The sequence below is a fragment of the Sapajus apella genome, unplaced genomic scaffold, assembly GCF_009761245.1.
Source record: "Sapajus apella isolate SASKATOON/1434 unplaced genomic scaffold, GSC_monkey_1.0 scaffold76, whole genome shotgun sequence".
NCBI lineage: Eukaryota > Metazoa > Chordata > Mammalia > Primates > Cebidae > Sapajus > Sapajus apella.
Window position 1 is genome coordinate 8188380 of NW_022437016.1, and position 22594 is coordinate 8210973.

The 22594-nt window shown below is 39.8% G+C and overlaps 2 protein-coding genes across 4 annotated transcripts in view; one reads left to right on the forward strand and one right to left on the reverse strand.

Annotated features, from left to right (window-relative positions):
• Positions 1-543: 543 nt before the first annotated feature.
• On the reverse strand, positions 544-16722 carry ZBTB26 (zinc finger and BTB domain containing 26). Of its 2 annotated transcripts, none has more exons than XM_032251624.1 (2): positions 16569-16722; positions 544-4910 (listed from the first exon to the last, which is right to left on the reverse strand). In XM_032251624.1, the coding sequence occupies exon 2, from the start codon at positions 4898-4900 to the stop codon at positions 3575-3577; it is 1326 nt and encodes a 441-aa protein (XP_032107515.1). In that variant the 5' UTR covers positions 4901-4910; positions 16569-16722; the 3' UTR covers positions 544-3574. The 2 variants fall into 2 exon arrangements, with proteins under 2 accessions (XP_032107515.1, XP_032107514.1); XM_032251623.1 differs by having other exon boundaries at positions 16573-16692.
• Positions 16723-16804: 82 nt separating this feature from the next.
• RABGAP1 (RAB GTPase activating protein 1) overlaps positions 16805-22594 on the forward strand; it is a 172820-nt gene continuing 167030 nt past the window's right edge. The window contains exons 1-2 of one of the 2 annotated variants that reach the window (XM_032251610.1): positions 16805-17000; positions 22316-22449. The gene's annotated coding sequence lies outside the window, so the exon portion shown is untranslated. The remainder of the gene's footprint in view (positions 17001-22315; positions 22450-22594) is intronic. The other variant, XM_032251608.1, reaches the window with a different exon arrangement.

The following is a 22594-nucleotide window of genomic DNA, read 5'->3' on the forward strand; positions in this document are numbered from 1 at the left end:
CGCTCCTCCCTCCCAAAACTTTTGGCCCAGCTGTTTCCTCCGACGTGTGCTAGCCTTTTCCCTCATCTTTAAAACTCGTTTATAAATCTCATCATCCCTGAAGCCATCCTGAACTGCCCTAAGATAGTTGGTTCCCACCTGGGAACCTGTAATCCCTTTGACTGCTTTCATTATTGCACTTAACACACCTGTATTAACTTGTGCCTCATCTAGGCAGAGGTATTTAGGACAGTGGCTTACTCATCTTTTTATTCTCGAAGTCTAGCACTTAGTAGACATCAAGTATTTGTGCTGAATGAAGGTATGTGTGAACCAATTCTTAAAGGCAGTTGCTCTGCTCCTTCAGCCAACAGGTTCTCATGGAAGTCATTGACTCTAGTAACAAAGTTCTGGTTAATTCATATTTTCTTCTGAAGGCAAGCTCAGCATGCTTGATTAATAGTATTTTTAAGACTATGCATAAAAAGGCATTCCTGTATTCAAAGTAAAGCAATTTAAAAAGAATACGAGGGAAGACAGAAAACAAACCACTCACACTAGAGCTTTAATCGTCACACTTTTATTAAGGATACTTCCCCATAATAAGTGAAGAGGTAGTTCATAGTATGTCTAACATACAACAGATTTAGAACAGCTATTCATGAGCTGAAATAAAATGTTCTGGGTTGTTTAGGACAATATTTTAGAAATAGTGACACTGGTCACCTTCCATTTATAGATCTGCTAATAAAGAAACTTAAACAAATTAAAACCATATCTGATTTACCTAAGAGCCACTTCAATTTGGAGTTTATCTTTAATATTAAATAATAAATAAATGTGACAGAGTAATTTTTTTAAAAAAATCAAACTATGGTAGAGAGTCATCTCCTTTTTAGTTCTCCTGGGGATCCATAAAATACAAATGCTGAATGATAAAGGTTTTAAAAATCTTCCTCCTTTAGAGAAATATGACTAGTTTTTAAAGTCATCTTCCTCTATAAAATGTACTGGATATCAGTAACTTGACTTCTTTGCAATATAGTCTAACAAACACGTATAAGCAAAGAAGGAGGAAAGTCAAGTTCCACAAAAATTAGAAAAATGTCTCACAGAAACAGAACACCTCTCCAGCCAAAAAATGGAGGAGACTGTAAATCACTTCAGTGGTTTGCATTTTCAAAAGGTGAGAACTAAATGTTTTACTGACACAAAACCACAAAGTTGTTGATTTTAACTGATGGAATACAGCAAGGCAGATTTATTATTCCTAGTATAAAAGCAAATTGAGACCTTGTTTCACTAAGACCACATGAGACTATAAGCTCCATGAGGGCAGGAACTACATCAATCTTACCTTCATTATCCTCAGTATCTAGTATAGTGTTTGGCAACAGTAAGTGCTTAACTAATGTTTCTTGAACAACTGAATGAACTCAGAAATAGTCTCCAACCAAAGAGACCTATCTTATTTGAACCTGTGCCTTTTAGCCTTCAAATCAGTAACAAAAACAGGACATGAATGTAAGCAAAGGAAGCATTCCATCTTGAAATTTCCCTGTAAAGAAATGATGTTGACAGAAAATACCAAAAATGCTGTTTGGATGACAGGGTAGAGTCTCACTATTGCATAGAATTGGTACTCTTTGGCTGGATCATGTAAAAAATCACAATGCTAGGAAGCATCATTAGACCCTATAACAAGTGATGTCAGGCATAAGGTACCTATTAGTCTTAGCACTCAACTGTGTTATCATTTTAAGGATTTGAACAAAAGACAAAAATCGTATTTCAAATCTGACTTACAAGATGATAATTTACATGTGATAACAATGATACATGTACATGTATCAAGCATAACAATTTAAGATCCCCTCTGACTATGTAAGTCTAATTTTTCAAATCTGCATGCACTCTCATAGCTCAAAAATAAAAACAGAAAAATCCTGATGGAAATTAACACCATTTTCCACACACAATCAATTTCACAATAGATCCTTCTCACATTATTCTTGCTTTTTCCCTCCCTAAACAACACCTAGCAAATCACTCACTTGGATGGGAAGAATATAATACTCATCTAACTAAAAAATAATTAATATAAATCCCTCTGCAATATTTTGTTGGCAAAATCCAGGTTGTTTCAGAAAGCCAACAAGGAGACACAAAGGGGAAACACAAACTAGGAGCTTTTTGCTAATGCAGTATTCTTTATGTACTAAATCTTTTAAAGCCAAGGGTTTAAAATACTAGCTCATATTTAGTTATACCTTGGCCAGTATTGGCCAGGCCACCTCTTCAGGCTTTGGATACCTCAACTTAAAATCAAAGAGGTGTAGTAAATGATCTCTTAAGATTCTCTAAGGACTCTACTAACACTATTACCTAAATCTAACTCATGGGTGAGAAACAAATAAGACTCAAAATTTTAGGTCTGAAGTACATGTGTTTTAGGAAAAAGTTGTTTGGTTTTTCCTTTTTGAAAATTAACTTTGTATTCATAATCTTATCAAAGGCAGCAAAGTGGGACAGTGTACCTTTAAGAGGAACGTCTGAATACAGAAATTTGATTGCCCCTTCTGTGTCCAACTTAACTTTTTTCATCCATTTTAGAAATTAAGGTACAGGAGGAAATGAAAATTCAGAATTTTATGGTGCACAGGACAAAACTGATGGCCAAATTCACCTTTCTGATGGCTCAACTCTGAAACAAAATTCAGAGACTCGCAAATAGCCTCTTTTTAGAGAGCTCATTATACTGTAGCACATTTTTAGTGTGCCTGGAGAAGTCCTGATCTCAAAAGCATCAAGTTACACATTAATTATAAGCATCTGGCCTCTTATGGGACACGCTACCAGAGAAACCTCCCATTTAAGTGCTGTTGTATAAGTGTACTTCTATCCCTGTTGATTAGGCTCCTCATGTCCACCCCTAACTGTCTGCCTGCAGGTGTTCCTGAAGAGAGGGTACTCTGGTGTATGTGAACAATTCAATGAGATGAAGTTGGGCTATGATACTGTTGAAAAGGGTACATAACAAACCAGCATACTTCTTTATAACCAGCCCTAAGACACGTACAAATGGTAGAAGCAGATTCGTTTATCAGACATGGAGGAATAATCAATAGGCAGCCATAAGTTCTATCACATTTTCAGGTCAATAGCAATATCACCTTATATCTCAGCCTATTTTCTACCAAAGAAAGATTGTTCATTTCTCTTAGCATAGCAACTATTAGTGGAGAGTAGGTGATGTTATTAACTTGTTGGTACCTTCATAATGTGCCTAGTGAAAAGCCTAAAACAGTGTCAGTCTAAGACATAAGTCAATGTTAGGTAGACAAAAGGAATTATTCCTTGGGAAAGGAAAACAGACTTTACAAGATAAATTAACTCAAAACAGAAAATGGAAGAGGGCAAAAGTAAGGCAAATCCACTCCAAGTGGTAAGTTGCCTGGTCTATTAGTGCTTTGACTCACTCCCTACCACTTGCACAGAGGCTTTGGAGAAGTCAAACTAGCAAAATCACTCCTAAAAAGACTGAGGCTATTGCCACATTCTCAGTCAGTTCAAGTTGTGAGCATGAAGCCCCTACTCAATTCACACAAGTACTATCATTTCTTAAGTTCAGAACAGCTTGGGCCAGTTTACCTGCATCCAGGACCTGTGTTGCATCGGGTTGTGGCTGACACCCTTTAGAGTCTGTGACTGTTGTACATGCAAAGGAATCAAAATCCACTGTGAGGTCTTGTACATTTCTCTCATTGGCATTATCAAAGCTGTTTTTGCCATGCAGCTGTTTAAGGTGTTTCCTCAAAACTGGTTTATGTGCAAAAACCATATCACAATAGTTACATTTATGGGGCTTATCTCCACTGTGAAGGTTAAGATGATCCTGTAAGGAACACTTCTGAGAAAAGGTTTTCCCACAGATTTTACACTGGAAAGGTTTAATTCCGGCATGCACACGCATGTGTCGATGAAGGTTGCCTTTCTGAGTAAAAGTCTTGCCGCAGAGTAGACACATAAAGAGTTTGTGCATTTTTAAATGGTTGGCATAGTTCTCCAGGTGACGAAACACCCTGGTACACTTTGGGCATTGGTGATGCCACTGTAGGCCTTTGTCTACACCTCGACTATTAGGGCCAAAGACATCTTTTGAGGCCATGATGATGTTATCATTGCCTGTATAAGAAAGGGCATAATTGTGGAGATGGTTTTGTTCTATTTCACTTACTCTGTTTTCCACAGTTGAATTTATCAGGGAGTGCTGGGGCTCTGATGAATGTAAAGCAGTGGGTTCAGAAGAAATAAACTGGTTCTGATCTTTTTTACTTCTAACCTCTGATACATCCCCAATAGATTCTACCTTAACAATCTGAATATCACTGTCCTCCATATCCATACTGTCTTCAGATGGATGAATACAAGGTGAGTCCTGCTTTGGGGAGCCTCTGGCATCTCCCTGCTGTTCGTTTGACTGGGGAGAAGCACTCTGTGGTTCACATCCCTCTTTACTATCCATTGGTTGTTTTGGCTTTATAAACTTCCACAGGGCCTGTGTGCACCGTTCTACAATGTGGCTCATCTGAAGAAAACTTGCAGCAGTCAAGTAATTTACCAGTTCCATCTCAGGGAATTCCAGCACACCACTATAGCAGGATAAGAGCAATTGTCTCCCCACTTCGGAACTCTGTAATATGGAGATTTTCACCTCTCTGGAATCATTCAGTAAAAACTGGTCTCTTAAGAAGGGAGAACCTGCAGCAAACACAATTTTATGCCCCTGTACCTCAATATCATCTATGAGAACTGTAACATCACAAAATTTATTCTCTTCTCTTAATTTGTTCATTTTTTGTAACATTGAATCTCCATAATTTTCAAACTTGAAGTGAAGGAGATCTGATCTTTCAGACATTTTGGCAGACCTAAAGAACAGAAATGTAAAAAGGTGGAATTTAAGGAAATTCAAACAATTAAGAAAGCTGGATTTACCTTCCAAAAACAAATCTGTGTTGTCATATCTGTTTTGCACATTATGCAATTGAAATTTTCCTTGAAAGAGGAAGCCACTATAACAAGTTTCAAAGGCTGTTAACAATTACTGCTTACCAACATCAAGTGCCAGTTGCACCTAAAGAGTGGACTTGTATTTGTGTAAATAGCTTGGCATTCATTCAACTTCCAAAGATACTTAATATAAGAATAGTGCTTGAGATAGTCCAAGAGTGTCTTTTAACTTCTCACATGAGAATTCTAAAGCAAACTAAAACATGCCCACACAAGTAAAGATGAAATAATTATCTTATTTTGTAAAAAGCTGTGAACCTGCTTCTTCTAAGACAAGAGCTATTGTCTTCCCACTTCCAGACTCTAATATGGAGATTTTCACCTCCCTGGAATCATTCAGTAAAAATTGGTCTCTTAAGAAGAGGGAACCAGGCTGGGCGTGGTGGCTCAAGCCTGTAATCCCAGCACTTTGGGAGGCCGAGGTGGGCAGATCACCAGGTCAAGAGATCGAGACCATCCTGGCCAACATGGTGAAACCCCATCTCTACTAAAAATACAAAAAAAATTAGCTGGGTGTGGTGGCGTGCGCCTGTAGTCCCAGCTACTCGGGAGGCTGAGGCAGAAGAATTGCTTGAACCCGGGAGGCGGAGGTTGCAGTGAGCCGAGATTATGCCACTGCACTCCAGCCTGGCACCTGGCAACAGAGCGAGACTCTGTCTCAAAAAAAAAAAAAAAAAAAAAAAAAGAAGAGGGAACCTACAGCAAACACGGTTCCTTTGCTCTGTATTTTAAACAACTGCACTGACACTGCCCCTTTTCTGTTTAAACTGATATAAACTTATTCATACAAGTATTTCTGTAATTAAATGAAAGTCACAGACCTGGAGACAATGTTTAGGCAAAGACAAAGTTCTTTATCCTGTCCATTCTGGAAAAATCTAAACTCTCTTTTTTTTTTTTTTTTTTGTCTGAGACAGGATCTTACCCCATTGCCAGGCGCCAGGCTGGAGTGCAGTGGCGCAATCTCGGAGCAATTCTCCTGCCTCAGCCTCCCAAGTAGCTGGGACTACAGGTGCATGCCACCATGCCCAGCTAATTTTTGTGTTTTTAGTAGAGATGGGGTTTCACCATGTTGGCCAGGATGGTCTCGATCTCTTAATCTCATGATCTGCCCACCTTGGCCTCCCAAAGTGTTGGGATTACAGGCGTGAGCCACCGCGCCCGGCTAAACTCTCTTTTAAGGAATATTTCTTGATATAGAAAATAAAATACTTGACGTAGAAAAACCAGATGAGCTACATGGTGGGAATCTGAGTAGGAGTAAGATAGAACTAATCAATCCCTCTTAATCATTACTCATTATGTGGACTACTAGAACTGATTCATAAATGTTGCCTTGGCTTCTTGCTTATGTTACCTCTAATACAGTTTTCATACCACCACATCTTTCAAAAACAGAGACCTGATTATACCCTACCCCCTACCTAAAATCCTTCAGTGACTTCCCATCATCTCCTGGATGAAGAACTAACTCTTGAGTATAAACCAATTAACCAAACCTAATCATGATTAAGGTAAACTGGAAACACTCATTCAACAATGGAGAAGGTATCTTTCCCCAAACTGTCTGCATACTGATTCCTTATATAGCAATTCCTTGGGAGAAAGTCTCCAAGTTCTGATTCCATACTCTCATAAATGATTTTCTCATAACCTGGCTCCCCATTTGTCTCTCTCTCAAGGGGAAAGATAAATTTTGCCATGCAACATGACAATTCCAGTCCAGTAGTCATTATAAACTAATGACATAATTAATTGGCATTTTCTTTGTATACCAGTCTTGTACGAGATTGGTAGGTACATTAGGTCTGTCCTTGAGATATAGCTCTATAATCTTAATGCATCAAGAAATTCACCGAATTTTATGTATTAATCAAGCCCTTAGCTCAGAGTTAGATGAGACAACCAACTTCTGGCCACATCTGACCCCCAAAGTCCAATCTTTATAATCTTAACTTCTGTAACAATGAATATCAGCTACTGATGGCAGAGTCCAAGTTTTATTCTTATTCCTTAGTGCCTGATACGTAAAAGCACTCACTTGGCTCCAGACATTATGATACTTGTTTCCTTAGTTTAAGACACTACTTTCTATCCTGGGCATGGTGGCTCACACCTATAAACCCAGCACTTTAGGAGGCCGAAGCGGGAGGATCACTTGAGATCAGGAGTTTGAGACCAGCCTGACCAACATGGAGAAACCCCATCTCTACTAAAAATACAAAATTAGCCGGGCGTAGTGGTGCATGCCTGTAATCCCAGCTACTAGGGAGGCTGAGGTAGGAGAATCGCTTGAACCTGGGTGGCAGAGGTTGCAGTGAGATCCCACCATTGCACTCCAGCCTGGGCAACAAGAACTATACTCTGTCTCAAAACAAACAAACAAACAAACAAAACGAAAACAAAAACCTACTTTCTGAACAATTCTGACTCTTTTATTTTCTTTGAGAGTCCCTTCCCTGATGGCTTAATAAAGTAGAATTGTCTCTACTGGGCCATTGCATAGTACTCCTTCCTATCCAAACTCCAGGTTTAATGGCATTAGAGGAAAGCATCTCCATCTAATGCTGGGAACTTGCATCTTCTAAGACAAAACATCCTTTCCTTTTGCTTTGAATTATATTATACTTATTGCAGCCACATTGCTTGCCCCATTATTGGCCAAACTCTCTTCTGTTCAAATCAATGTGTATTCCAATCACCTAATATTGTATAGCAAGTGCTCAGTTTGCATTAGTTGAACCTATCAGATTAGTTTGACAGCGGTAAGGAAGAACTGTTGTTAGGAAGATCAGCTTAGTGTCTGCGGAAGCATTACAGGTCTGAGGCCATCATGGTCTAGAAAGAAATAAAAATGGGAATAAGAAGAAAGAAAAATAACAAAAGATATCTCAAAGAACCTGGTAACTGACTGGATATAGAGAATGAATAAATGAAATGTGTAAAGATTCTAAATTTAGGAGTTCAGTTGAATGAGAATGGCCTTGAAAGAGGGGTGAAATTTAGGATAGGGAACTGGTATGGCACCAGTAAAATAACAAGTAATATGTATATTTAAAAAAAATATACAAAGCATAAGCTTTCCCCTTATATTACATTTTGAATGTCCAGATAATAATCACAATAAATACAAAAACTGCATTGAGAGAGGAGTGATATAGACAAGCAAATGAAACATCAGAGAAAAGACAGTGAGTATCAAATATGAAGGGGAAATCTAAAAGATAAACAGGGAATATGTCAGTAATTTAAATAGCAAAACTATTATCATTGGTCACTTTAAGCAACTGCAGTGGCTTAAAATACTCATTCCGGAATTGGAATGGCGAATGTTCCAATTTATAACCAGAGTTGTAAAAATGACTAGTTTCTAGTGGCCAAACAAAAGTGGCATTCTTTTTTTAGCATTAGCTGGTTTTGAAGGTGCCTATAAAACCCTCAGGTCAGTATTTTCCTCCTCACACCACAAAATAAGCATTCATTGCTTTTACCTATATTATATCAGTATTCACAATGCTTTAGACAATTATCCTCAAAGACAATTGTTCCTTGCTGTAAAGATGAAGAGCTGGAGTGTAGTTTCATTTAGTCATGTGTCATATGACAGTGTTTTGGTCAACAATGAACTGCATATACAATGATGGTCCCACAGACTATAATACCATATTTTTACTGTACCTTTTCTATATTTAGATATGTTTAGATAGATAAACACCAGTGTGTTACAATTCCCTACAGTATACAGTATAGTAACATGTGGCACAGGTTTGTAGCCTAGGAGCAATAGGCTATATCATACTGCCTAAGTGTGTAGTAGGCTATACCATCTAGGTTTGCATTAAGTACACTCTGTGATGTTCACACAATGATGAAATCACCTAATGACGCATTTCGCAGAATGCATCCCAGTCGTTAGGTGATGCATGACTGTGCTTCCTATCTATCAGTTCTCAAGAAAATTATCAACAAGAGCAGCCAACCAGATAGTTCAGGGAAGTGTTTGCTTTGATCTGTCTGTAGTGTAAGAATGTGAGCAAACTTTATTGGCTTTTTTTTTTGAGATGGAGTCTCGCACTGTCACCCAGGCTGTAGTGCAGTGACACAATCTCAGCTCACTGCAATCTCCGCCTCCTGGGTTCAAGCAATTCTGCCTCCGCCTGAGTAGCTGAGATTACAGGCGTGCACCACCGCGTCCAGCACATTTTTTTGTATTTTTAGTAGAGACGGGGTTTCACCATGTTGGCCAGGATGGTCTCGATCTCCTGACCTTGTGATCCGCCCGCCTCGGCCTCCCAAAGTGCTGGGATTACAGATGTGAGCCACTGCGCCCAGCCTTAATCGGCTTTTTTAAAGGACATTTTCCCTGGGATGTGTCAGCCCAATCTATTGTCTCTCTTTGATAAATTCTCATTTCCAGGCCACACATCTTATCCTTTAATTGTTTCCTGTCACTAGTTTCTCTTTCCAATAGACTGTTATTTGAGGGCAAGGACCAATGGTTTGTTATACTTTACACAGCTCATTTGACAAAAAACAGAAAAATGAGTTCTTAATGATCCCCCATGAAATTATTACTAGGCTATGGTAGAGATGCTCTTTATTATCATGATATCCTCTTTTGAGTTCCTGTGGAAAGCTTTCTTTCTAGAGTTTGTTTCCAAAATAGTTTTGGCAATATAAAACCAAATTTTATCTTTTTTTTTTTTTGAGACAAGGTCTCACTCTGTCATCTGTCACCCAGGCTAGAGTGCAGTGGTGTAATCAAAGCATACTGCTGCCTTGGCACCAAGGCTCAAGCAATCGTCATGCCTCTGCTTTCTGAGTAGCCAGGACTACAGGTACACACCATCACACCTGGCTAATGTTTTAATTTTTTGTAGAGACAGGGTCTCACTGTGTTGCCTAGCCTGGAGTGTAGTGGTGCAATCAAATCTCTCTGTAACCCAAAACTCCTAGGTTCAAGCAGTCTCTGTACAAGGGCTCCCAAAGTGCTGGGATTACAGGCATGAGCCTGTTTTAAACAGTTAAAAAAAATTTTTTTTTACGCTGAGTGCGGTGACTTATGCCTGTAATCCCAGCACTTTGGGAGGCTGAGGCAGGCGGATCACGAGGTCAGGAGATCGAGACCATCCTGGCTAACACAGTGAAACCCCATCTCTACTAAAAATACAAAAAATTAGCCGGGCGTGGTGGCATGTGCCTGTAGTCCCAGATACTTAGGAGGCTGAGGCAGGAGAATCACTTGAACCTAGTAGGCAGATGTTGCAATGAGCTTAGATCGTGCCACTGCACTCTAGCCTGAGCGACACAGCAAGACTGTCTTAAAAAAAAAATGTTTTTAATAGTTAAAAAAAGTTTTTTATGAACCATCTTAATTTTATTTTAAAATAAGATAAATGATAACTAATCTTCCTTGCTACATTCCAGGTATAGATGTTATACCCAAATTGACCCATTTAGGCTAAACGCAGTGGCTCATGCCTGTTTTCTAGCACTTTGGGAGGCTGAAGTGGGCACATTACTTGAGCTCAGGAGTTCAACTCCATCTGTACAAAAAATACAAAAATTAGCTGGGCATTGTGGTGTGTGCCTGTAGTCCCAGCTTCTTGGGAGGCTGAAGTAGAAGGATGGCTTGAGCCCAGGAGGCAGAGATTGCAGTGAGCCATGATCATGCCACTGTACTCCAGTGTGGGTGGCAGAGCCAGATCCTATCTCAAAAATAATAATAATAATAATAATAATGATAATAATAAATAAATTGACCCATTTAATCCTGAAAATCTCTACAGGTAGATATTATCATCATCCCACATTTTGTATATGAGAAAACTAAGCTTAGAGAACATAAATAACTTGTAAAGGCTAACAGAGGTTGAAAGCATTAAGTGTTAGATATGGAACTTGTGTTTATGCTGCATGATGCCAAAATCCAGGTATGAAACAACTAAGCTAGGTACAGTTTCTTTTTATTCTTTTTTTGAGATGGAGTTTCAATCTCATTGCCCAGGCTGGAGTGCAATAGTGCTATCTCGGCTCACTGCAACTTCTGCCTCCCATGTTCAAGCGATTTTCCTGCCTCGGCCTCCTGAGTAGCTGAGATTACAAGCACCTAACACCATGTGTGGCTAATTTTTGTGTTTTTAGTAGAGATAGGGTTTCACCATGTTGGTAAAGCTGTTCTCGAATTCCTGATCTCAGGTGATCTGCCCACCTCGGCCTTGAAAAGTGCTGGGATTACAGGCGTGAGCCACTGCGCCTGGCTGGTATAGTTTTATCAAGGATAATATTAATTGTGTAACTCTTCAGACTTCCTTCCTTACATTCAGTATCATAAACATAGGCCAAGAAAATTTATTGAGCTGCATACTTATGACTTGTATATTTTTGGTTTTGTTATGCTTTCAAAAAAGGTTTATGTTTAAAAACAAAAATTATAACTCAAGCCATATTTGCATGAAATTAGAAGACTTAAATGGCAAGCATTTATGTATTAGTCATATTCCTGATTGCATGTTATCCCCTTATCCTTATTATATCTTTCTCATCTGTTTTACTTTATGTTATTTTCCATCTTTTGTGTATTCATCTTTGTGGACTGAAACTTAATGCCATTTGCAAATAAAGCAGAGGATAAAAATTATGAATATATTTGATTTCAGAATCCCCAATTTTGATTTCAGAATATATTTGATTCAGAATCCCCCACTGTAGGTAACTTCTAAGTACAGTAGTAATTGCTCAAAATAGTCATAAAAATCACTCACATAATTTAGAATTCTAGAATTCTATAATATAGAATCTAAAATTATGCTTCTTGTAACTGAAAGAAATTAAAGAATTGATCAGGTAGATCAGAGACACTGTCACCATATTTTGTTGATTCTTTCCTCAGACTGATCACCAACTCCTCACTCCTTCATTCTTACACCATTTCCGTAGGTTAGGTCTTTATCATCTATCACCTCAGTTACAGAGATTAAATCTGAATACTGTTGAATTTGTGTTAACAAGTTTTACATGATTATTTCTCAAATATCAATATTCTTACTTACTTCCTCTTCATTTATATTTACACAAAACTTCCACAATTATAACTAATTTTAAATTTTCCCTTTGTTCAAATAAGAATAGTAAAAAAGGACGGATTATTGAATATTCCAGAGTGGACAATGTTCATTGCAATACTATTGGCAGTGAGAAAATAGTTTCTTTTCTCAAATGCTTCCAATAACTACTGGCAAGTAAAATTTTTCTATCTGTATAATAAATTCCTAAGCTATGTATCAGTTTGCTTCCTTACCTGTCTCACAAAAGTGCCCTTATCTTTCAACTTACCACTCATAACTACTTGGAAATCTTTGTCCCTCACTGATATATGTTCTTTTTCTAAAGAGGCTTTATTATACTACAGCCTTTCTCTCTATAAACCGTAATCTTGTTCATTTAGGTAACTTTCATGACACTATATTCTCCAAGTTCTCAAGCTTTTGTTTCAACTTTTAAGTAATATGTACAGAATATATTCTTCTTGAAAAATTGATGAAGATTTTAGATGTAATTTCCATTCTCAATGACCTTCTCTCCCTGCATTTTATTTATTTATTTATTTATTTATTTATTATTTTTTTGAGATGGAGTCTTGCTCTGTTGACCAGGCTGGAGTGCAGTGGCACAATCTTGGCTCACTGTAACTCCACCTGAACTCTTCCTGAGTTCAAGCAATTCTCCTGCCTCAGCCTCCCGAGTAGCTGGGATTAAGGCACATGCCACCATACCTGGCTAATTTTTATATTTTTAGTAGAGATGGGGTTTCACCATGTTGGCCAGGCTAGTCTTGAACTCCTGACCTCAAGTGAGCCACGCACCGCCGCCTCCCATTGTGCTGGGATTGCAGGCATGAGCCACTGTGCCCAGCCCCTTCTGGCATTTTAAAAACAATACTTCTATATGTCTAGCCACAGAAAGTATAACATAATCAAGTTTCTTGTACATAAACCATACATATTGTTTTGCAGCTTACATTTTTCACTCATTGTTTTTGAGAGCAATTTATGTTGACAAATACAGGCCTAATTATTTTTATTTTTTGAGACCAAGTCTCGCCCTGTCACTGAGGTTGGTGTGCAGTGGTGCGATCTTGGCTCACCACAACCTTAGCCTCCTAGGTTTAAGTGATTCTCATGCCTCAGCCTCTCACCTCCCAAAGTGCTGTGATTACAGGCACTGGCCTAGTTCTTTTTTTTAAACTGTTATGCAGAAGTGGACAAATTACTTAACTATTGATCTCAGTTTTCCACCACTGTTTTGCTGATCTGTTCCTTGAGGCTTCACTAAAATGTGTAAGTGTAAGTATCCCTTTCAAAGCTAAGTCTTCAATTTTTTGCTATGTTTTTTCAAAAAGCCTGTCTTCTGTTTCTCAAGGTTTTATTACCTCTTTATTTTAACAATCCCTAAATCCCAATTGCCATGGCCAAACTTAACCAAACTAAACCTCAGTTCAAAGTACTCAAAAATACCTGTTCTAGGCTACTTCTCCATCACTGGAAATGCATGATGCCTCCACTCACACACTGTCTAAACTTCAATAAGCCGAAAAAAATTTTTAAGGAGAATGGCTTGGAGAATAGTAAACATAGAGACAAGGAAGCATTTAAGTATGTGATTACTCTAACAGATCAAGACAGAATGACATGGGCCTGAAGAAAGACAACAACAATATGGACGGAGAGGGGAAACAGATTTGAAAGACATTTCAAACAAAGAACTCATGGGCTTGGTGACCAATGAGGGGAAAGGGTCAATATGACTCCAGGATATTTGGTTTGAGTAACTGGATATTTCTGATTTAGTGTAATTCAGTAAAGCAGGGAATATCAGAGGGCATGATCACAAGTCTGGCCTTGAGCCAGAGAAGCCTGCCTGACATCAAGGTGAGGATCCATGAGCTGGGTGGATATGAAGAAGAGACCTGATTACAGATGGTAAGTGATAAATGAAAGCATAAGTGGAAGAAATTAACCTAAATTGGCAGAGAGTGGAAGCAGACCTAAGATAGGAAGAAAGAAATAAAAAACATCAAACATAAATCCTTTACTTGCCTTCTTCTCAACCTAGGTCTCCTTCCAAGCCTCTCCATTTTTATCAATGAGCCTCTCTTTGCTTAAATTTTTCCCACTCCTTTGGCTCTTACATTCAGTCACTGCATAGAGCAGTGGGTAAAACCATGGACTCTGGAGCCATATTTCCTAGGATCGAAACCCTGCTCAACTATCTTCTGTGTAACCCTGAACCACTCTGCTTCAATTTTCCCATCTACCAATAGTAATTTACTTCATAGGGCTGTTATGGAAAATAAATGATTTAATTTTTTTTTTTTTTTTTTTTTTTTGAGACGGAGTTTCGCTCTTGTTACCCAGGCTGGAGTGCAATGGCGCGATCTCGGCTCACCGCAACCTCCGCCTCCTGGGTTCAGGCAATTCTCCTGCCTCAGCCTCCTCAGTAGCTGGGATTACAGGCACGCACCACCATGCCCAGCTGAATTTTTGTATTTGTAGTAGAGACGGGGTTTCACCATGTTGACCAGGATGGTCTCGATCTCTTGACCTCGTGATCCACCCGCCTCGGCCTCCCAAAGTGCTGGGATTACAGGCTTGAGCCACCGCGCCCGGCCATGATTTAATTTTTTAAAGAGCTTAGAACAGTGTCTGTTACATACCTTATAAGTATGTGTTAGGTAAACAAATAAAGACTGTCAGTTTTCTTTGTGAAATCCTTTATATGTGTCCTATTCTTATTCCCATTTCACACTAAATCAGCTGAGGTGCCTAATATTTCACAGAGCTATCACCTCATCACTGTACTAAATTGCTTTTTAAAAGGTCACTAATGACCTCTTCATGAAGAAATGAAATACTCTCCCATCCCCCAAGTCTCCAGATACTCTGCATGAATTGATCAAGTGGTCTCTCCTCAAAATTCTCTTCTCTTGATTGCTGGGACTTCTTGGCTGCTGGAACCCTGCACTCTTAAGCTTTATTGCCTACCTCTATTTCCACTACTCCACTGACTACTACTGGCTCCAGTTCCTCTTTCTGCTTCATAAATGCACACCCCAAATTTCCTTATGTTTCAAAATTCTCTTCCTGATGTCAGCTATTCCCATGGTTTTCACTTATATGCTGATAATTCAAACTTTTACCTCTATACAATGTTTAGGCTGGCTACAGATTTGCATTTCCCACTCTATGCTGGACAGCTCTATGTGTCTATCTCATTAGATCTTTAATTCAGCATGTCCAAAAACGAATTCATAATCTACACTAAGCTTATGGCTTTATTTCTCATAATGGGATCATCATCCTTCAACTCAGAGGTCTAAAACCTAAGAATTAGATTTGGTCCCTCTCACTTCTTCAGCATTCAGTTAATTATGGAATCTTGACATAATCATCTCCAGTATACTTGTCTCCTTTCCAATAACACCATTATAACTGTATTTCAGGAATTCTTTGCTCTCACTAGGCTGATCCCTTTACCCCTTCAAAAGTATCTCCAATAAGAGTTCCTAGCTTTTAGCTAAAGAGTCCAAATGCAGTTAATAGAAATTCCTTCTCTATGGGCTTCTATAGAACAAAATGATTTTCTGCAGTGCAAATCTGACCATATCAATCTTCTGCTCTGAACTCTTCAAAAAGCTACCCATCTCCTTTAGGATTACATCGTTCACCATCTGGACCTCAGTTGACTTTCCCAGTCTCCTATCCATTCTGTGCATAGAAGTTCCCCCATTTCCTCCTCTTCCCACACAAGTTATGCTCAGTCATTTCTCCACAGCATTGCAACTGTTCTCCCTGAAAAGCTCTTCAACACCTTACCCTCTCCAAGTATAAATCAGACATCGCTTTCTAAAGCCTTCTCAGCAACTGCCCCTTGAGCAATTAACACACAAGTCTGGTACATATACATATATATATATACACACATAGGAGTACTTATTTGTTAAGATCTGGCTCCCAAACTTAATCCTGAAAACTGGAACAGTATCTTGCGACTCTCCAGTGTCTGGCATAGTGCCAGTAATATAAAAGGTGCTGCAGCCAGTGGCCAAATAGGGGAAAACCCCAGCAAAAGGGTAACCTAGCACTCAGAGAGATTCTCAAGGACTGGCACTGAATGCCTTGTCTTGGGCTAGCTCCCGTGGCTCGTTTTCTTAGGGCCTCACCTCTGGCACTTATAAGATGCCAGTGTCAGGACCCCAAGCCAACTGTTGGGCCCTCAGCTGGGGTCCTAGGAGACGGTCCCAGGGACATCCTCGGGCTCCCCACTCCAGTCGCAGGGAAGGGAAAGGGGCGGGGCGCAGCGTGGGCCGGGCCAACGGCTCCACAAGTCCCCAGGAGCCTAGGCCATCCTCTCGGCTCCCATTCCAGTGCAGGTCCCGGCCGATCCAGGGCCCCAGGGGGTTCCATTTTGAGAGACCCCGCACCCCAGCCCGGCGCTCCGGCCGCCTCCGCACTTACAGACCCGGGGGAAGGCCGCCGTCAGGATCCGGCAACGCCAGGAGCTCCGGCCCCTCGGGGCTCCGGGAAGGGGGAGGGGCAGGGAACCCGAGCCAAAGGGGGACCCAACGGAACCGGAAGGGCAGCCCTGGCCGGACAAAGACAACTTCCAGGTCCCATGGTCCTCTCCGCCAATCGGAAGGCTCGGAGGACAACGGGGCCCCAGAGGGGGAATTTCCGCGTTGTGGGCGGGGCGCAGGCGGGGTTGGGGGGCGCCGTACTCTCCTCATTGCCTTATCTGTCTGCTACTCTGAGGATCCCTGGCTCCTTAGCGTCTGTGCGCCTCGCAGGGACCAGCTGCCCGGGACCTAGTCTCAGCCGCTCTTCTGCAGCTGGGCCTGGACGCTTTGCTGCCTCCTTGGGCCTGAAGGGCTTCTGTGCACTTAAACTTTGGTAAGTCTTTCCTGCCTAGGGGTGTGGACTCATCGCGCGGGAGCTTGGAGAGCAGAAAGCTCTCCTCTCACTTTTGGATGTGTTTTTCAGGGATCTTACCTTAAGGTTCTTCCTTATTCCTAGGGCAATCTCTTGCATTCCCATGGCTTCCGTCACCTACTTCGTGCTGACCATTCACAACCCAGCCAGCTACATGAAAGAGCTCTTCAAATGATTGTCCTAATGTGAATGTTCCTCTTAATGATCTCAAGTTCATCTCATCTAGAAGATGAGATGACCAGACCAGAAAACTTGAGGATCCTTCTAGAGTTCTTTTACTTGCCAATCCACTTTACTGGTTTCTCCCCATTCTTTTCGTTTTTGGTGGTGGTGAGGGGCTTTTTATTGTGGGAAACATGCGTAACGTTTATTACTTTAATAATTTATAAGTGTGAAGTTCGATGGCTTTAAGTACATTGACAATGTTGTGTAACCATCACCACTAACTATCCCCCAACTTCATTTTTTTAGCCTGTGGATATCCAGTTTCCCCAGCCCCACTTATTGAAAGGATTGGCACCTGTGTTGAAAATCAATTTAACGTTTATATGAGCGTTTATTTCAGGGCTTTCTATTCTAGTTCATTGGTTTGTATGTCTGTCCTTATGTAATACTTCTCTGTCTTAATTGCTTTAGCTTTGTAATATGTTTTGAAGTCTGGAAGTGTAAGTCCTCCAACTTTAATCTTCGTTTTCAAGGTTGTTTCGGTCTTTCCGGGCCTTTTGGAATTCCATGTGAATTCGACAATTGGCTTTCCCATTTCTTTGAAAAAAAGCTTTTGGAATAGGGATTGTTGAATCTGTAGGTCTCTTTGGGTAGTACTGTATCGACGTACTACCAATTTTAAGTGTTCCTGTCCATGAACGTAGAATGTTTTTCCATTTATTTGCACCTTTGATAATTTCGTTCAGCAGTGTTTTCTGGTTTTCGACATATTTAATACATTTAGATGTTATTTTGAATGGAATTGCTTTCGTAATTTTCTCTTCATATTGTTCATTGCAGGTGTATAGAAACAACTGATTTTTGAATGTTGGTCTTGTACCCAACAACTTTGATGAATTTCTTTATTAGCTGTAGTAGCTCTTTTGTGGATTTGGGGGGATTTTTTAATAAGTAAGATAGTGTTGTCTGAATAGAGACCTTATACCTCTTTCTTTCCAATTTGGATACTTTTTATTTTTCTTGTCTAATAGCTCTGGCTAAAACGTCCAGTACAGTGAACAGCAGCAGTCAAAGTGGGAATCCTTGTCTTATTCCTGATGTTAGGGGTAAAGTTTTAAGATATTCAATGATCTTAAATCATTGAATACGATGTTAGCTGTGGGTTTTTCATAAATGCCTTTATTATGTTGAGGAATTTTATCTCCTTTCTTAAAGGGTTTTGGGTCCTGTGAAGTGCCTTTTCTACATTAGTTAAGATAATCATGTGTTTTTCCCTTTGTCCTATTGATGTGCTGTAATACATTGATTTCATGTTGAACCCTTGCATTCTTGGGAAGAATCCCACTAGTTCATGGTGAATAATTATTTTAATATCCTGTTGGATCGAATTTGTTTATAATTTGTCAAGAATGTTTGCATCTATATTCATAAGGGATATTGGTCTATAATATTTTTTACTTGTGATGCATTTATATGGTGTTGCTATCAGGGTAATGCTGGCCTCATAAAAGGTGTAAGAAAGCTTTCCCTCTTCAATTTTACAAAAGTTTGAGAAGGACTGTTGTTAATTCTTCCTTAAAAGTATAATAGAATTCACTGATAAAGCAATCTGCTGCAGGACTATCGACCTCCTGGGCACAAACAACCCACTTCAGCCTCCCAAGTAGCTGGGACTACGTGTGCCTGCCACCGTACTCGGCTAATTTTTATACTTTTTATAGAGACAGGTTTTCAGCATTTGCCCAGGCTGATCTTGAACTCCGGAGTTCAAGTGATCTGCCCTCCCAGGCCTCCCAAAATGCTGGGAATACATGTGTGAGTCACTGCTCCCAGCCTTTCCCTCTTTTTAATGTAGTTATTTACAACTCTACATTTCCCTCTGATCACTGGTTTCACTACAGCTAATAAGTTTTTTGTATGTTGTATTATTTTCATTCATTTCTAAGTATTTTCTAATTTCCCTTTTAATTTCTTCTTTGACCCAGTGGTTAAGAGTGTTGTTTAACTTCCAGATATTTGTGACTTTTCCAGTGTTCCTTCTGTTATTAATTTCTAACTTCATCTATGTGGTCCGAGAAGATACTTTGTATGATATCTATCTTGTAAAATATTATGAAGCTTGAATGGTGGCCTAACATACAGTCTGGTAAATGCCTCATGTGCTTTAGAGAAGAATGTGTATTCTGCTCTTTCTGGGTGGAATGTTCTGTATATGTCTTTTAAGTATAGTTAGTTTATTATGATGTTCAGGTCCTCTATTTCCTCATTTATCTTCTATCTGATTCTTCTTCCCATTATTGAAAATGGGGTATTGTAGTCTCCCACTACTATTGTAGAACTGTTTATTTCTCCTTTTAATTCTGTCCAATTTTGCTTCACATATTTTGAGAGTCTATTACTAGGTATGTAAATGCCTGTAATTTTTTTGTTGTTGTTGTTTTTTTGTTTTTTTTTGAGACGGAGTTTCGCTCTTGTTACCCAGGCTGGAGTGCAATGGCGCGATCTCGGCTCACCGCAACCTCCGCCTCCTGGGTTCAGGCAATTCTCCTGCCTCAGCCTCCTGAGTAGCTGGGATTACAGGCACACGCCACCATGCCCAGCTAATTTTTTGTAGTTTTAGTTGAGACGGGGTTTCACCGTGTTGACCAGGATGGTCTCGATCTCTTGACCTCGTGATCCACCCGCCTCGGCCTCCCACAGTGCTGGGATTACAGGCTTGAGCCACCGCGCCCGGCCTAAATGCCTGTAATTTTAATATAATCTTTTTGTAATGAGCCTTTTATTCATATATAATGTCTTTCTTTGTCTCTTGTAACCTTTTTTAATTTTAAAATCTATTTTGTCTAATCGTAGTATGACCACATCAGCTCTTTTTCAGTAACATTGCATGTTATATCTTTTTTCCTTAAATTATTATTATTAATATTTTCTGAGACAGAGTCTTGCTCTGTTGCCCAGGCTGAAGTACAGTGGTGGTATCTTGGCTCACTGCAACCTCCACCTCCTGGGTTCAAGCGATTCTCCCGCCTCAGCCTCCTGAGTAACTGGGATTACAGGTGCATGCCACCATGCCCAGATAATTTTTGTATTTTTAGTAGAGATGGAGTTTCACCATGTTGGTCAGGCTCGTCTCAAACTGCTGACCTCGTTATCCAACCGCCTCAGCCTCCCAAAGTGCTGGGATTACAGGGATAAGCTACTGTGCCCAGCCCTTTCTCCTTAAATTATTGAATTTTTTTTTTTTTTTTTGTAGAGACCGGGTCTTGCTGTGTACCTCAGGCTGTTCTTGAACTCCTGGCCTCAAGCTATTGTTGGTCTCCCAAAGTGCTGGGACTGTAGGTGTGAGCCACTGCACCTGGCCCTTTTTCTAATCTTTTATATTCAAGCTATTTATGTTTTTGGATGTCAAGTGATTCTCTTGTAGACAGCATTTAGTTAAATCATGTGGATTGCGTGTGTTTTTAAAATTATTTTGCCCATTCTTTTTTAAATTAAATATATTTTTAGAGACTGGCTCTCACTCTGTTGCCCAGGCTGGATTATAGTGGCATGATCATAGCTCACTGAAGCCTCAAACTGCTGAGCTCAAGTGGTTCTCTCTCCTCAGCCTCCCAAGTAGCTGGGACTACAGGTGTGCAGCACCACACTTGACTCCTTTCTTTTCTCTTTTTTTTTTTTGAGACAGAGTCTCATTCTGTCACCCAGGCTAGAGTACAGTGGTGCAGTCTTGGCCCACTGCAGTCTCTGCCTCATGAGTTCAAGTGATTCTCTTGCCTTAGCCTCCTGAGTAGCTGGGACCACAGGCATGCAGTACCATCCAGAGATCTGCTTGCCTTGGCCTCCCGAAGTGCTGCGATTACAGGCATGAGTCGCTGCACCCGCACTTGACACCTTTCTGTCTTCAGATTGGAGAGTTTAAACCATTTAGATATAAAGTAATTATTGATAAAGAGGTATTTATATCTGTCACTTTTCTATTTGTGTTTTATATGCTTTTTCAAAATTCTCATTTCCTTCATTACTGCTTTTCTGTGTTAGTGTTTAGTTTATTTTTTAATCATGAAACATTTGATTCCCCTCTCCTTTTCTTTTGTATATATTCTATAGATATTTTCTTGGTGGTTACCATGGGTATTACACTCAACATCCAAAAGTTATAACAATCTAATTTGAATTGATACCAATTAACTTCAGTAGCATACAAAAACTCTGTTCATGTAAAGCTCTGCCTTTTCCTTTCTGCTACTGATGTCACAGACAACATTTTATATATTGTATATTCAACAACATAAATTTTTTTATGCGTTTGACTTTTAAACCAGAAAATAAAAAGTGGAGTTACAAATCATAATTATAATACTTGCTTTTTTTTTTTTTAAGACGGGGTTTCACCATGTTGGTCAGGCTGGTCTTGAACTCCCGACCTCAGATGATCCGCCCGCCTTGGCCTCCAAAGTGCTTGGATTGCAGGCGTGAGCCACCATGCCCGGCCAATATTTGCTTTTATAGTTGCCAGTATATTTGACTTACTAGAGATCTTGGTTTCTTTATATGGCTTTTGAGTGTACTTGTATTTCGACCTGTCGGTTTCCCTTTAACATTTCTTGAAGGGCAGGAATGCCGGTGGTAACAAACTCCCTTGGTGTCTTTATTAGGGAATGTCTTAACTTCACCCTCATTTTTGAAGGACAATTTTGCCAAATATAGAATTTTCTATGACAGTTTTTTTTCTCCAGCCTCTGAGGTTTCAGGTGGTAATCTTATTGGCTGATAATTTTATTACAATTCTTTGTATGGGACAAGTTGCTCATCTCTGGCTGCTTTCAGGATTCAATTTTATTTGCCTTTTGACAGCTTAATTATAATATATTTGGTGGTTTCTTAGTATTTCCTATCAGGATTCTGATGAGCTTCTTGGATTTGTACATCATCTTGTTCATGAAGTTTGGAGAGTTTGGACCCTTATTTCTTGAAATATTACTTCTGCCCTTTCTTCTTCTTTGGAATTCCCACAATTCATTACGCTTGTCCTCCTGATGGTATCCCACAGGGTCCCTTAGATTTTATTTACTGTTCACTTTTCTTCATTCTTTTTTCTTTCTATTCTTCAGATGGAGTAGGAGTCACAAAGAATCCGCCTCTCAACCTAGACAACAATTGTACCAGCAGCAACTCTCTGAAGTAACTATGTTGGAACTCTGGAGTCTGTTCGAATGCTTACATCTTCCAAGGGAGAGCTTTGCTGGTAAATAGAGGTTAATTTCAGTCTATGTCAGCTTTTAGTGTGATAGCACCTACTCATTCAGTGTTACTTAACCCTGTAGCAGGCAGCCGTGTCCACATTTCTGGTGTGGCTTGCTGGAGGCTGGGTGGGCAATAAAAACTTTGTC